The sequence below is a fragment of the Rhopalosiphum padi genome, chromosome 2 (genome assembly GCF_020882245.1).
Source record: "Rhopalosiphum padi isolate XX-2018 chromosome 2, ASM2088224v1, whole genome shotgun sequence".
Lineage (NCBI taxonomy): Eukaryota > Metazoa > Arthropoda > Insecta > Hemiptera > Aphididae > Rhopalosiphum > Rhopalosiphum padi.
In genome coordinates this window covers 16,879,343-16,896,203 of record NC_083598.1, presented here as the reverse complement: position 1 = coordinate 16,896,203, position 16,861 = coordinate 16,879,343, and the positions used below count along the sequence as shown (strand labels likewise).

General features: G+C 26.8%; 1 protein-coding gene across 4 annotated transcripts; it reads left to right on the top strand.

Moving 5' to 3' along the window:
• Positions 1–3,965: 3,965 nt before the first annotated feature.
• LOC132920367 (medium-chain acyl-CoA ligase ACSF2, mitochondrial-like) lies at positions 3,966–14,991 on the top strand. 4 transcript variants are annotated; one of them, XM_060982704.1, is made up of 15 exons: positions 3,968–4,167; positions 4,358–4,432; positions 4,530–4,626; positions 5,995–6,184; positions 6,374–6,502; positions 7,550–7,773; positions 9,594–9,696; positions 10,222–10,326; positions 10,437–10,591; positions 10,872–11,046; positions 11,166–11,273; positions 11,603–11,751; positions 13,781–13,922; positions 14,405–14,515; positions 14,594–14,991. In XM_060982704.1, exons 3-15 carry the CDS (start codon positions 4,556–4,558, stop codon positions 14,720–14,722), a joined length of 1,791 nt encoding a protein of 596 aa, XP_060838687.1. In that variant the 5' UTR covers positions 3,968–4,167; positions 4,358–4,432; positions 4,530–4,555; the 3' UTR covers positions 14,723–14,991. The 4 variants fall into 4 exon arrangements, 3 of the variants coding, with proteins under 3 accessions (XP_060838687.1, XP_060838686.1, XP_060838685.1); XM_060982703.1 differs by having other exon boundaries at positions 3,968–4,299; XR_009660724.1 differs by lacking the exon at positions 14,594–14,991 and having other exon boundaries at positions 3,966–4,432; positions 13,804–13,922.
• The last annotated feature ends 1,870 nt before the right edge of the window (positions 14,992–16,861 follow it).

Genomic DNA, 16,861 nt, shown 5'->3' with positions numbered 1-16,861 from the left:
AGTATTTACGTATAATTTTAGACATTTGAATAGGTTATTTTATTTAAATTTATTGATATAATTAATTTTACCACTTTATATTAATTTATCGATTGATAATGAATATTTAATTGTTGTATATAAATAATGGTTTGTGTGTGAATTATTTAATTAACATAGAATTGTGTACTATAATCTTTAAAAATAGGTCAATTTTAGTAATTAAAAAATATAGTAAATAATTTTAAGTTCATAGTACAAATTGTCTTATAAATAAAACAAAAAAAAAATCAATAAAAAATACTTTAAATAAATTATAAAAACAATCTGCATTAAATATTACATATTATTAATATAAAGATAACTTACAGAAACCGGATTATATATAAATTATAATTTAATGTTGTGTTATATAGAAATAATTATATGCAAGGTACACTTAATGCATCTTGATATTATGTCTATTCTTATGAATAATTAGAAAACACGATTTAGGAAAACAGATTTCTATCCAAATTCTTAATTTAAGGTAATATAACCTCTCTGGAAATATTTTCTAATGGCATAGTCACAAAACAAAATCCATCGCATAGGTATTATAGGTACAGGTACTAAGGATGTCGAGCATTCGATATTTTGAATTTTATTGAATATTTGTTAACGCGTTAATATAATTTTACCTGTACTAGCTGTACTAGATAGATTCATTCTATATAGCTCTAATATGGCATGAGCTCAACAACCAATAATATTTGAATTAGTTAATCACTGCAAAATAATAATAGCACCATTCATATAGAATTATAGACGGTTAAATATCTTATGGAATTTATAAGTACATATATACTTGAGTACCTATAGTCAATATTAAATTAACAATATAATACATTTAACCGTTTTACATTTTTATTTAAATAAAATAAAAATATTGGTACTAGATACTGGTAGTCCGATTACAGTTTGTAGGTAATAATATTATTTATGATTCTTTACAGGCATTTCAGTAGTTGCTTAAAGTTTTAATACCGATAATAAAATAAGGTACAAGCATAATTTTACATAACATATCATATTGTATAAAAAGAGAAATATTACCCTACAGCGTAAAATTTAGTCAAGTGTAGCTACTATAAAATAGTATTTGGTAGGTAATTAACCGTTTAAAAGTTATAACTTTTATGCCCTATATTCTTCAGTTTATAACTAATTTACTATACTTTCTTTTGATGGATTTAATTTTTTTTTTTAATTTTGGAATATCATTTTTCTTAGGAATATGAAAATACAAATGTACCTAATTCATTCAAAAAAGTAAAAATGAAAACGATTACTGTTAAAAATGTTATTTCGTAATAAATTAAAATTGTAAAAAAATAACTTAATGAGGACATTACTTTTTATACAATTAATGGTTAAGTTAAAATCACCCAGTATGAAAGTATAATAAAATAACATTTTATAAAAACAGTTAAGATAAAAAAAACAAGTATGCATTTATTATATTGGTTTAGTGTTCAATGATTATATTATATTTATTCTTAAGTTTTTATTATTATATTGTAGGTATATGTAATTTGGAGATATATTGCTAATTACTATGAACTCAGTTATCTCCAAATGAATTTGTATAATATTCTCGAGTACTTTCAGGTTACGGAAGTGAAATTTTTTTTTTAGTAATTTATTTAAATTGTGATCTGTGAAAAGAAAAACTACTGCACATTACACTAATATTATTAATAATAATTAACTAATTAGAAACAACTAGGAAATTGTTATATAAACTGAGCTTAGATATAGAAATATATATTTGTACATAAATGTAGCACATCCACTCTAGTATTCCATCAAACTAACTGTACCAGCTAGGGTTGGTACTCCTGAAAATTTGATTATTACTGTCCTGGGAATTTCCCGGAATACCAAAAACTATCAAATAAAATAAAATTTTTGTTTTTATAGACAGTTGTCTTTTTATTTATGTATATTTTATACGAGTATAACTACTCTATTATTTTATATAAAATAATAATTTGTTTCAAAATATATATTAATATTATCCAACAAAAGTATAGGAAGTTATTCCTAAAAAGCGCAGTTAATATGTTTAGCAGAAAAAAAGATTAATTTTGTTCTGAGTAGTTAAATATTTACTTTTTACATAATTATGGTTATATAATATAACTAGCTGTCTCCGTGCACTTCGTCGCCCGTACAAAATGCACCCGTGTTAAGTTTAGTTGCCTATAATGCTATCAATGCTAACATTGAGCGTAAGGATAAAAACTATTTTTGGTTTTCTGATTTGGTGTATAGATGGTATCTCTGACATATCAATTTCACATAACTGTCCCGCCTAGAGTTGTATTTTTTCAATTGATTCACCGATTATGTATCATTCGTTTAAAATAATATATTATTCGAATAATCGATAAATAATCGCATAACCGGGATAAAAACTACCCTATCTTATGACGGAGATAAAATAACACACATATTGATCATAATTTCATCAAAATCGGTTGAGTAGATTCAGAATGCATCAAGAACATATGTATATATACTTGTATATTTATAGGTATACAATTTACACAACTTACATATTTATTTTAATTAGTAGATAACTCAGAGGTTTTTTAATTTAGACAAATGCTATTGCGATAGAAACCTTCTCCGTGATATACTCTTTCGTTTAAAAATCAAGAAGATTTGATAAGTAGTTCCAAAAATTACTCTGTACAAAGATTTTCATTTCACATTTATATAGTTAGATTCATAATTTAATTAATATATTATTTGTTGGATTGAGTGATTTTAATTTATAATTATTTTCAATAATAGTTCAACCATATTATACACTTATAGATTTATTTCTATTTTATATTAGAATATTAGATACATAATTTTATAGATTGAGACTATTTTAAATTTTTATAATTATTTTTGTTTTATATTAGAATGTAAAATTATATCCAAAATATACACTATTTACTTAATTATTTTTGAGAAATATTAACTATAATTGACAATTGAATAATTCTATAACTTTCTTTTTCACAATTATTGCAATGCAAAAATATTGAGGGCCTTAATCGAGATAAAAAGCATCCTATATTTTAATTAGGACTAAATAACACACAGTGTAAAAAATTTCATCAAGATCGGTCCAGTAGTTTCGAATTCATCCCGGTCAAACACTGTGACACAATATTTTTGTATATTCTAAGATATTATAAACTATTCGACTACTGATGAAATCATTTATAAATAGTTTTTAAATTTTGAAAAGAATGAGGAAAAAATTAAAAAAGAAAAAGAAAAGTTAAAACAAATATTTTGCTCATTTTTCATAGTTATCACAACAGTAGAGACTCCGACAAAATATTCATATGACGTACACCTAGTATATTATATAAAGCTCCCTCTCAATCAATTGTATATTTGTATCTGTTTGCTTGTTAATATAGATTACATTCTATAGTTAGTTATACAAACCCATCTATTCCACCAATATACAATTAGTTCCGTCAGTATATGTATGAAGTAGGTACATAATATATATGAGTATATGACGTAATATTTATATATTTATTCTTATTGAAACCTTGTTTTTACTTAAGATCAGTGCTTTAATTAATTATTATAATTTAGTAAAAACTTGAATATTTAAGTGATAATATTATATACGTACACCACTATTTAGTCTTTTATTAACTTACTGTAATTAATTTCGTATTTTTTGTATAATTTCCGTGAAATCCGACACGTTCCCGGGAATTGCTCATCCCTAATATCAACTCTATTTTTTTTCAAACTAGAAAAAAATGTCAATAGAATTGGCTCTGGTTTTATACACACTTGACATATTATATAAATATTCATATACCTCATTTGGGATGATGAGAAGGGAGGGGTCGACAAGTTACAATCCAATAAGTCTTAATGAATTATTCAATTTAACTGCAAAATAATATTGTGACTTACATTAGTCGGATCGTAATTCTACTTTCGTTTACCACTGTTAAAAAATAAATTCAAAATGTATAATACTTTATTTTACAGTTGTGTGCGTTTTAATTATTTTCGATAAATGCTATAATAATAAAATTCGGTCAGAACTGTATAAATTGTTTTTAGTTTTAGTTTTTGCTGTATCATACAAACATCTTGAAGTGTACCTTTACCAAAGTATCTCGTTTAATAAAATATTATATAATTTTCAGATAACCAATCATAAAACATTTAACGAATACGTCCCTCTCTCACGGTCAAATTCGTACTTTCTTTGTGTATATAGTGTTGAATCGTATAACATTTATTGTGCATATATATTTTCAATAACACTGATAATGCAATAACATGTATATATTATTTTCAGAATCTTAAATATTGCTAACAGTTGTTAATTAACTTCGAAACGTCTAGTATATTATACAAAGAAAAAACAGTATAGGTAATATACTAATAATTAGGAACTTAATTTTTAAGTTTTTTTAATTTATAAAACAACTACAGTCATTATACTGTTTAAATGATTTTTTTTGATTAAGTGAACTAGATAACTAGAATTAATAAAATGACCAACAGTTCGCTGTTTAGAATAACGAATCTGAAAGGACTACGTGCTCTTAATGGACATAATATAGTGTAAGTATTATTGCAATTACCTATATAGTATATAACTATATATATTAGTACTTAATAATAATAATAAAATAATATACTAACTAATATATTAGTCATTGATGTAGTACCTACCTAATATACTTAAATAATAATAATAATTAATAATTTTGGTAAAATGTTTGGACTCTTACCAAATCTTGTTTGTAAAAGTCCGAGATACAAAAACCATTCGGGGTTTGACCAAACGATGTTGTGTATTCTAGGTTTTACCGAAATCAATTGGTAAATGTCTAAAATTCGGACATTTACCAACAGTAGTCGGCGAAACCTAGGTTTAACCGGTATTCGTACTTTTACCGTAATATATATATATCATACCTAATAATAAATTATAATTATTATTTTGGATGTAATTTTTTATAATTTATTGTACAGTATATAAATATATATATATTTTATGTAATTACAATATCAATTTAGACAGTGCAGTTGCATTATTAGTAAAAAATATGGTTTAACACGAAAAGTTGTCAATTAGCAATAGATTTTTTTAAGCATTACATCGTAGACACATAGGTACTAGAAGTTTAACTGGGCATGTCGTGTTTTTCTTTTTTAATTGCGCCTGTAATCCATACAAAAATTAATATCAAGCTGCAATGTTAAAATGTAATACAGGATGCAGAGGGTAGGTCACTTGTCACGCGTTCGCCCTCCGGTTTTTCTAGCCCCTTAGCCATTTTATTCAGCTAAAAACCTGGAGAAGTAAGGACTACATAAATATACACACACATATATAAATATATAATATACACCAGGCTTACCACGCAACTAGGTCATTTTCACACGAATGGCCGTGAGTCATGACCTACAGAGCTTCTAGTCCACGGCATACAACGTATTCTACGCGATAGCATGGTATAATGAATGAAAACAATTTTGATTTTTAAACGGTTAAATAAACCGCACCAATGTCAGGTTAGGCTAGGTTGTATTACACATAATCGGTAAGTTGTAAAATTCGGAATAACAACCATACCTATCCAAATTATACAAATAAGATTAAAAATAATAATTATTCTTAGTCTCTTTACATATAAGTACATAATGTATTAACCAATATGCATTGTTTGTATGAGCTATAGTGTCGTTAAAAACTTAGAAGTACAATATTCTGTTACTTATAATATGTTGAATATATTCGTAGCCTACACTGTATAGTTATTAGTTTGTAAGTACAATTTATTGCAATATTTTAGAAAAGAGTAAGAAAATGTTTACTAATATTACACCACTTATTAGTGTATTAAATACATAATATAATATTATATTATAGTGTTATTGTACAACAATGTATCCTAATTTAATCAAATTTGCGTTTTTCTGTAGTTATCATACTTTTTCGAGAAATAATCACTGGTCGAAGTACAGCTATGTGTGCGGGACTTCGAGCGAACCACTCAAACCTTATACAATCGGAGGAGTTTTTAATGACGCCGTGCAACAGACTCCGGACCGAGAGTTCCTGGTTAGTCGTCACGAGAACAAACGGTTCACGTTCGCCAGTATGGATTCCGAGGTCAGCAAAAATAAAATAATAAAATATTATGATTCGTTTCGTCGAAAGCGACAGTAATGATTTGTCCTATTTATTATTATCTTTACACCCGTTATACACAATTACGACACGCAACACGCAGAAAAATACGTAACTACTCGTATACTGTAAACGTGCATGTTAATTGATTTATATATTTTTTTTTTTCAGGTGGATAAGCTTTGCAAGAGCTTTAATGCCATTGGCCTTAAGCACGGGGACCGAGTCGGAATATGGATGCCCAATTGCGCGTTTTACTATTTGGCGATTATCGCTACAGCTCGTTTGGGACTGATATTGGTAGATATTAATTCATTTTTTTGATTTTATTGATTGAATACAAAATCAAAAATCAAAATGTATAATATTAATATTTAAGAATTTATTTTGGAAACACATGATGGTCGTGATGACTTCTTCTCTGTTAAGTACTTCTGCAAAGTCTTAATGTATTTTATATATTTTTAATTTTGTATAAATTAATTGTTGTTATTATTCACGCAAAAACATAATATTTAAAAAAAAATTGTGCATTTTTCTCTCGTTTACCATTTAGGATACTTATGTGTTACAGCACGTCTTACTCGTCTCAGACGTATTATTACATACTATTAAGTCATATATTTAGTATACAATTTAACACACTGAAGTTATAGATCTTGATTAATTGAAAAAAATGTCACACATAAAATCCACATATACTCGTAGTATCATTATAATAACATTATAACAGTTTATAACTTTCTATCGCTTATAGTCTAATTATTTCTAAATAATGATTATCAATTTTTATTTTTTTTTAAATAACTTTTGAAGAATTGTACAAATATTTGGTCTTTGAACTATCGTGGTCAGTAAGTCTGGTTCGATAAATATTTTCAAGTTCGATTTTCGAACAATAACAGATGTTTGATAGTTCTTTTCGAATGTTTTTCGTGCCGAGTTCGAATTTCGAACCGAACCGAACATCAAAGGTTCGATTCGAGATTCGAACAGTTCGACCCATTACTAGTTGTGAGGATTTTTATTGTGATTTTAAGGTTTTGACACTGGAACACGTTTATAAGTAGGTGCAGATATTATTTATTGAAGTAGGCATTTAAAACTATTTTAATGATTTTGATATCCTATAATATTATAATTAATATTATATAATATAGATATACTAATTATAGTGCTTCTCAAACTTTTTTGTCATGTGGGTCCTCCTAAATTTAATATGAAACTGTCAAGGCCCTCTTAATCAAAATCATTCATTATTTTATTCATAACCGCACTATAGTTAGATTCAATAAGATTTCAATGATATTGTATTGCTTATGGTCGACGTCTTTATGATGATTTCAGGTAAACGTTAACCCAGCATATCAGAGTGACGAACTACAACACAGTTTAACTTTAGCTGAAGTGAAATGTCTGGTAACCATAGAGAAGTTCAAGACTCAAAACTATCCCGAAATATTGGAGAAGGTCGATCCGGACATTTGGAAGCGACCACCCAACACGCCGGTTAAGTCGAAAATCTTACCCACGTTGGAATCGGTTATTTTTTACTCTGAGAACCGTATAAAGTTAGTATTTACATACAGAGCAGGATTAATGGAATTAGTGGCCCTGCATGGGCTAATTTATTTTTGACGGCCCTAATATTTTACAAAAAAGTTTTTTATAATAATATGTCAATTGATATTTATTAATTAAATAAGAAAAATAGTTTTCCTCTTAAAGAAAGTTTACATTAGATAGTTCATTTATTAAAAAATACTACTTAATTAAGTATTAAAATATAAAATATTAATATATGGTAATAAATAATAATACAAAACTACAAACAAATGTATTTAAAATATTTTTTCTAGATTTACTTGATGCAAAAGTATCTAAAACGTCAACAGATGAGATTTTTTTACACAATATATCATTTTTAATTGTAATAATAAAATTGTTAATGCTTTCAACTTATTTTCAATTCAGGCTTTATTGTAAGGATTTTTTTCAGCTGTACAAATAATAAATTGATGTTATTGTGACTTAAGAGGGCATTTCATAACTTTGCTTCCCCCCAAAAAAGTACATATATGAAAATATATTTTTAAATGAATTATTTAAAGGGTTTACTATTCCAAATAGTAAACTATACTCTATTTTTATTTCCAAGTTATGACTTGTCACTATGGATTTTAAATAAACTGACTTATGAAGTATACTTATACCAACTATTACTATAATAGCCTATATTTGTTATAATATTGAATACAAATTTTAATACCCAAAAGTTTATTCTTATTTTAGAGAAACTTGTTTTTTACAATCATTGTAGCAAATAGGTGTATTAGACCTAAGTTTAAAAGTTACTTCTTATTATTATTATTTTACACATTTCTCAAGTGCACATTTTCGTTTAGTCAACAGCATATTTTATATTTTCTACTGAACTATTAATGTGTACTGCGCCTTACAATAAAGCCTGATTCAATCTGTGTAGATTTTAGTCAATTTTTAATTAGAGTCAAGTGTCAACTTTGATAATGAATACATCACATTTGTTAACGATTTTCTCAAGTATAAATGTATAATCTCATTGCAATATATATATATTAAAAAAACATCAATGACGTTATTATAATTTCGTTTATAAACTTTATAAAGTTTATAAATATTATAATACTACAATTTTAATTATCTGAAGTAACTGTTTAGGTATAATAATAAAAATGATAAATTTATGTTTTCAAATTATCATCAAGATTGTTATGGTAAAACTAGTTCATTTTCAGTTTTAAAGTTAACTTAAAATCTGAATTGAGAAAAAAAAAGATTATAAAAATAATTATTTAATAATAATATTGTCTTCTATCAAGTTCATAAATTAATTTGCCTATAAAAACAAAGAAATTATCGACTTCAAATTTTTTTTCTCACTTAAAATAGATTGATTTTCACATCGTCTTTTTTTTATTTTACCAACGTCTTCATAGTTGACTATAATTTTTGTACTTACAAATTATCATACTTTTCATTGTTATTTCTTTCGTGAAATATAAATTGTTGTAAATAAAGAATTAGGTCACACTCAGACAATAAATCTAACCCAGTTTTACAGAGAATTATTTCAAATGATTAATATGAATGTATCTTTAAATAAATATTATTAAAATAATTTTTTTTTTTTAATTGTATATTTATAATTGTACAAAAGCTGCAAGCCATAATATTTTTTGGGGGCCCCTTGTTTGACGTGCCTTGGACTAGTTGGACTACTTATAGCTCGTTAGCCCCAAACCTTAATCTCGCTCTGTTTACATATTATAATATTATTATATGGTTTTACATATCATATTTTTTTTTTCAATAACTACAGTAATTTATAGTATCATAACTAATATTATAGCGGTGCCTATAATTTACAAACGTTCTTGGACCTGGGTTTCAATACAGACTATAATATTCCTAAAATTCAACCAGACGAAGGATGTAATATTCAGTTTACTTCAGTGAGTAAAAAAATGAACTATTTAGGTTTTTATTATATTATTTTTTTTTTCGTATAACTATTATCTTATTGATCTATGAATTTCCAAGTAACCATAGGACTTCCGAAATTAGAATTACCTTTCAATAGTGTTTGAAATGGAATTTTTTTAGGCAATGAGCGAAGGTTTTCTTTTTTAATAATCAACACGTTTTAATTTTACATCTATACATTTATTACATTTTAAAATCATACATTGCTCTTAAAATTTTTTACATATAGATATAATGTTATAAACTATAAAATTAAATTTATCGCTTTAATAGTCATGCACAATTATAAATAATATAATTAATAATTTCTAACATACTCGTATAATATAATATAATAAAATATTCAGCTTTTTTTATTAACAATGCATTTTAAATTTCTAAATAATATAAACTATAAATCAAATATTATTGCAATAAATTATAAAATAACACTGTCTGTAAACTATTCGTGAAATAAAATGCATTTGAAAATTCATCTATGAAATTATTTATAGGGTACCACTGGTAAACCAAAAGCAGCATTATTGAATCACTTTGCGTTAATAAACAACGCTTATTTTATCATGAAGCGTTTAGGGATCTACGATGATACCAACGAAGTAATTATTATATATTTTACTACCAACTTTGGTTTTGTATTTGTGATATTATATTTAATATTATATTCTTACTTACTATATCTGACGTTATGAGTATTGTATATTTTTAGGGTAAATTACATAAATTCTGCTGTCCAATGCCTTTATTTCATGCTTTTGCCTTATCCATCGCTGTCGTTGCACCTATGGTTACCAAATCAACAGTTTATTTACCGTCAGCCCATTTTGATCCAAAAGCGACGGTCGATGTTCTCACGAAAGAAAAGTAAGTTAATGTATTCAAATCAACGTTAGTATTTTTTATAACGATGATACAATTTAAATTGTGACAGAACATGGTGTAAAATATATATTTACAAATATAATAATAAATATTAATAATTACGTGTATTATTAATATTTGTATAAAAATATAAATGTAGGTATTTGTATAAAACATTATCTGAAAAAAATAAATAAAGAGTAAATACTAAATAGTATTTTAAATATGACAATATAATATAAGTTACTATAATATAATTAAAAAGTGTTATTATTACTTATAGATGCACATTTATATTTGGTACACCAACAGTATATGTGGACACCATGTCCGTTTTCGAAAAACTTCCGCCAGAACAACAAAATAACAATATGAAGATCGCAATATCCGGTGGTGCCCCTTGTTCTCCGAATTTGATGATTAAGTTTAAGAACATGTTCCCAGGCGCTAAAATATTGGTATTTTGAAACTAATTATAATAAAAAAATTTTCATAATTTTTCGTGGCAATTTAGTCTTAAACTTAAATAGTCTTGATAATTGAAACAGTATAATTAATATTATAATTATAATTTTAGTCATTGTTCGGGATGACAGAAACCAGTCCCTGTACGTTTCAAAATTTCTCAAACGACTCAGATGAACGAATAATGTCGACGATGGGTTTCATACAAGATCACGTAGAGGTCAGTCGTTAGTATGGAACTTAACAATATTATTTATTGATTATTCATATGATATAAATGGGTGATAGAAAGGGTGGTATAACTTACAATATTAATTACCATATTAAAAATTGTTCAGGAAAGCTTTTTTTTAAACATTTAAGTTCGCAGTCTACAGTCTCTTTACCCCCACTTAATGCCTTTATGTACTATACGTATGTTGCAAAATTAAAGTTACAGTGAAGAACTTTAATATATTATTAATTAATAATTATAGACTGTAGTGGATCGTTGATATTACGAGAAAAATATTACTACCCATGACATATGAGTGTTTTGTCAATTTCTAGGCAAAAGTGGTCGATACCAATGGCAATATGGTACCATTCGGGACACCCGGAGAGTTGTTGATTCGCGGATACTTGAAAATGAATGGTTACTTCAATGACGAAGAAAAAACAAAAGAAACGATTGATTCGAACGGATGGCTACACACAGGGTAAATATATAGTCTTTTATTACAGAGTGTGATTATTCTATCGGATATTTATATCACATCTTCTTAGTGGTATCAATCTTATTATTTCAATGAATTGAAAGTCCAGATAGCATACTTTAACGAAAATTTCATATCTTGGATATTCATTTAAAATTTAAATAGTGTGATGTGTATTTTATGAAATGACAATACCTAAATTGAACACTTTGGGTAATTATTGTAGTACAAATAATTATGTGTTATAACTTAATTCGCTTATATCGCTTTATTAACTAGAATAGAATATAATTTAATATTTTATTTTTAATGCGTGTATTATTTATGTATAAAATTGAAAATAATTATACATTTATTTTAATTTCTTTTAATTACTATACCAACTTTTACATTGCCTATTCATGACCTAATCTCATATAAAATTCCTTCAATTAAGAAAATTTTCGTCACACGCCAAATATCTTAATAAAAAAAAAATCGATTCAATACAATTTTTGATATATAGAAGCTTTTTAAAATTTAATTTTTTAAAGCATGTAATTACGTAAATATTTGGTTATTTAAAAACGTATATTTACACAAATACTTGAATATTGAATATGGAGTAGTATAAGTAGTATGAATCAGTTTTATACCGTTATCATCATATACAAAAAAAATTATACATATATATATATATATCTGTTGAACCATAACAGTTATTTTAAAAATAATACACGACCTTACTGGTATATCAGTACACCAGTGTACATCCACTTGGTGTAACATCCAAGTGATTCAGTTCTTCCATTAATGAATCGTGAATGACGGTATCAAAAGCTTTTTTGACGTCTCTAATAACGACATCGTCACATCGACCTGGCAGAGCATCAAGGTTTTCAAAAATGTATGTCATAAAAATAACACTACCAGTGTTGGTTGATTTACCTAGGCGGAATCCACGTTGTTTACTAATATTAATATAAGTTCTTCTTAAGCTCAGGGAATTGTGAAGTTGTAACTTCGACAATTTAGGGTTTGACAAGAAGATATAAGATTGAAATTTTATTACTGTGGACATTGTGATAGTTTTCGTAATATCATTATACTCGTAGTTGGTTGTTAAGAAATCTTAGTAGTGGGAGAAGATAAAGTAAATGAAGATGAAATACTTTTTGATCTGATTTTAGTTGGTGATTTATCCATGATTGGGGGCGTCAAACATAATAACTACTTGCAAGTCGAATATGCAACCAAATTGGATAATACTCCTTAAAGTTTAAGCGATGCAGCACAAGATACATAAGTGAACAAGGTTATTGATACATCAGTTCGGAGAATTATAATATGGTTATAGTTGGTTAATAGTAGACACCTCTGGTGGTAAGGCCGATATGGGTAGGTAAACTGATTAGTAAAGAGTGTAGATAGCAACAAAAAGAGTGCCTTTATATGTACCGTTATAAAATGAAATGAGCGGGCTCCGCGGTACAATCGGTAATCCTATTTATAGCCGTAGATAAGGAGTAAGTATTATAATATTACTTCTTCACGCTGTAAACACAAAATACTAAACTTCCTCGAACGTATTAAATTTTGAGCAAACTGACTGAAAATCGACACCAGTCTACACGCGCACTTTTTTTTTATTTAACAGCATTCAAAATGTAAAAAACAAACATGACGTATCATACGAGAAAAGACGAAAAGAACACGGAGCATAAATTATTAATTAAAAATAAAATAAAGAATAATGTTATATCCTTAATCAGTTATTATATTTTTGTTCATAAAACAAAATATACGTTACAAGTATTGAAGTATAATTTAAATAACTTACAATAATAATTACACGAAGTGAACAATATAAGTATTGTGCTATTGTCAGTTTTATAAAATTGGATATCAGTTAATGGTCTCAATACTAATAAAAGAATCCATCTGTATTTAAAGTATGCGTTTAATTCATCAATTGTATACCTGTATAATATGTGTTATTAGCTCAATAATATATGATGCCATGATGTTTATATTGTTATACGATTGTATTTAGAGACCAATTTGTTTTGTTCGAAGACGGATATGGCAATCACGTTGGCAGATTAAAAGAAATGATTATCCGCGGTGGTGAAAACTTATTTCCTAAAGAGATAGAATACTTTTTAGAATCTCATCCGTTGATTTCACAAGTTCAAGTAATTATACAATCTACGTGTATTAAATATAATATATTGTTATTGATATTAAGATAAAATATCTAATAGGTTTATTCGGATTTAATCTGTTATTATTTAGTTTTATCGTTCACGATAGTTCTTTACATACAAATACATATTGGTACACATAGGTTAATTATTGTTAAAATAGCCAGATTACTGGACGTATCGGATTATCGAACGGCCGGATTACCGAGATTCTGTATATTTTAAAATTAACAATAAATAGCTTTAAAAACAGAATTTATCATGTTCAGTAATGGATTAAAATTAAATTCACAAACTAGTAACGAACTATAACTATTGTGTACTTGTGTATACTCGTTAGTTGTTACTCGTATATTATGCTAAAAACTACACTCTATGAACGCGTACGATTACTATATTATTTTGTCCTAATCATATTCTTTTAATACATAATATCTTACACGCACACTATAACGATACTCTGTTTATCACAGGTTTACGGTGTACCCGATGAGCGGATGGGCGAAGAAGTATGTGCCAGCGTCATTCTCAAAGAAGGGGTTACGGTCACTGAAGCAGACATAAAAGCTTACAGCAAAGGAAAGGTTTGTTTGTGGCGCTGCTTGTTTTTTAATACACTGAGATAATACACAACGGTTGTGTCTATTTATCGTATTTTTTAGATAGCCCATTTTAAGATTCCCAAATACATATTCATCGAAAAGAACGCGTTTCCGATGACGGCATCGGGCAAAGTGCAGAAGTATAGATTAAGAGAAATGGCGATCCAACGGATCTCAAGCTTAACCTAATTTCGTTATTTTATAGTGCAAAATGTAGCAATAATTTATGTATAATAATTATTTATTCGTATTCAAATCGTTGTATGAATTCTATGCGAGCTCCGTGGCGATTGATGTGTTTTTGTAACTATAACCACCTATGCTATATTTAATCATAACATTACCATGTTAGAGCTATGAAAACAGGAAGTGATGTTATTACTTTTACAAAGTTCAATAGGTTTATAGCTAAACAAATGTATTATTTATTTATTAAACGCTAATCGCTTGTGACATTATTAATTTATTATTCATTAAACATATTTATTATTTATTGGATTAACATAATTACATACCTCGGTCAGCGGTTATAAATTAAAATATCAGTTTAGATTCTATTTTATTTCTGGTTGCATCTGAATTCTGTCTCAAAAATAAATTTTTTACATCAATATTACGGTGAAAAACACGTTGTATACTAATTTCGTCCTTAATAAAAAAAGACTAACTACAATATTTTTACTGTTTCATAATTTAATAATTCAAAATCTATTAATAATAATTTATATGAATATTATAATTCTTTTTTTTGCCACATTTTCAAAATCGAGACTTCAGAAAACCTTTTTTTATATTATTTATTTGTGTAAATCAATTTTATGATAATATTTAGCGTTATACTCATGCAGAAAATAACACGGAGAAGTTATTTTTATTGCTCTCCAAAAAGTTTGTAGTAACTTGTCTATAGTTTTACTACTTGGTACGTTGGATAAGGTCAACATAGTTTATTAGATTAAACTATTTATTGAACTTGTAAATTAAATAAAAAAATCATTGAGTATTTATAATAAGTTTGTCGAAAAAATATACGCGAGTATTCTACCGGAGAGTATACACTAGTTTAACACTGGAAAGGTATTCGTGAAGGCGTCAATGCAGCTGTTACAAAGTCTGCAACTCATACAAGTACTGTAATGACGAGATATACTGTAATTACTGTAGAATTAATACTGAGATAACGATTTAATATTTCTGAAGCTCTCTGAAAAAGGGGCTTCTATTTATATGGGCCATGCTGTAATTATTAAGGAGAGGATGATTGACGTTATTATATATTTATTCGTATTGTGCTAGGCGCTAGCTAAGCACTAGCCAACGAAGTGGTAACATCGGTGTCTGATCTGGCGAAGTAATGCTGTTGAGACAACTGGACTTTTGACTTACGTTTTTCTGTAGTATCATTGGTTTACTATACGTCTTTGTATTTGTTGAGAATATAAAAATTAAAAATGAACGTTAATACATTAGTTATTTATGAATTAAACAATTATTAAAATGTTATCTATAATATAAAAATAGCAAATTGTAAAAATGTAAATGTATCTACGGGACAAAATTATCACAGGTTTAAATTTCAGTTTTCCATTTAAAAATGTATCATTACATTTTCCTAGTCAAGCTGAAAATGATTATTTTCATTGTGATAATGTGTAGTAAGTATAACATAAAATGGTCATAAATACTATGAGCTAGTTTTAGAGTGGCTAACATTGTAATAAATAGCCCCGGTCTCACCATTAACTAGGTATGTTACAACTGTTACAACTATATGAAACGTTAAACTAAAAGTTTAAAGGTTTTTCAATGAAGTATTGAGAATTTTTTACTTTTAACCTCCAAAGTAAATACCAACTAGATCCAATTCGTCAGAAACAACCACAAAAGTTGAAAATTTAAGCATTTTTACTGCCCCTAAAGATGATAACAAGTAAAAATTAAAAAAATACTGATCATTGTAGACTGTAAATTCAATTTCCGCTCGGAATCTAAAAATATTATCAACTAGAAGTTATTATAAATTTCATGATTTCTTTTACATCATCATTGTACCACCACAGCACGTCCTTTTATAATAATAAACAAAATAATTAATCATACCAAGTTATCGTATATTAATAAGTATATTTGAATATTCATTATAATATGAGAGGTCTCAGCATAGCATTTTCAATTGTTTTTGTTTTTAATTGGAGTTATCAATCAATTTAATTTTTATGCTTTTGTGAAATTGCAACTCTACGAATTGATGTAATAAGTAATACCTAACCTAACCTATTAGGTATATTTATTAAAATTAAAATTATTTAGATTATTCATAATGTCTTA

Coding starts and splice junctions, on each gene's coding strand:
- LOC132920367 (XM_060982704.1), top strand. CDS start 4,556: ATGACCAACAGTTCGCTGTTTAGAATAACGAATCTGAAAGGACTACGT. Junction 11,047..11,165: donor TCCCAGGCGCTAAAATATTG/GTATTTTGAAAC, acceptor TTATAATTTTAG/TCATTGTTCGGGATGACAGA. Junction 11,752..13,780: donor AACGGATGGCTACACACAGG/GTAAATATATAG, acceptor GATTGTATTTAG/AGACCAATTTGTTTTGTTCG.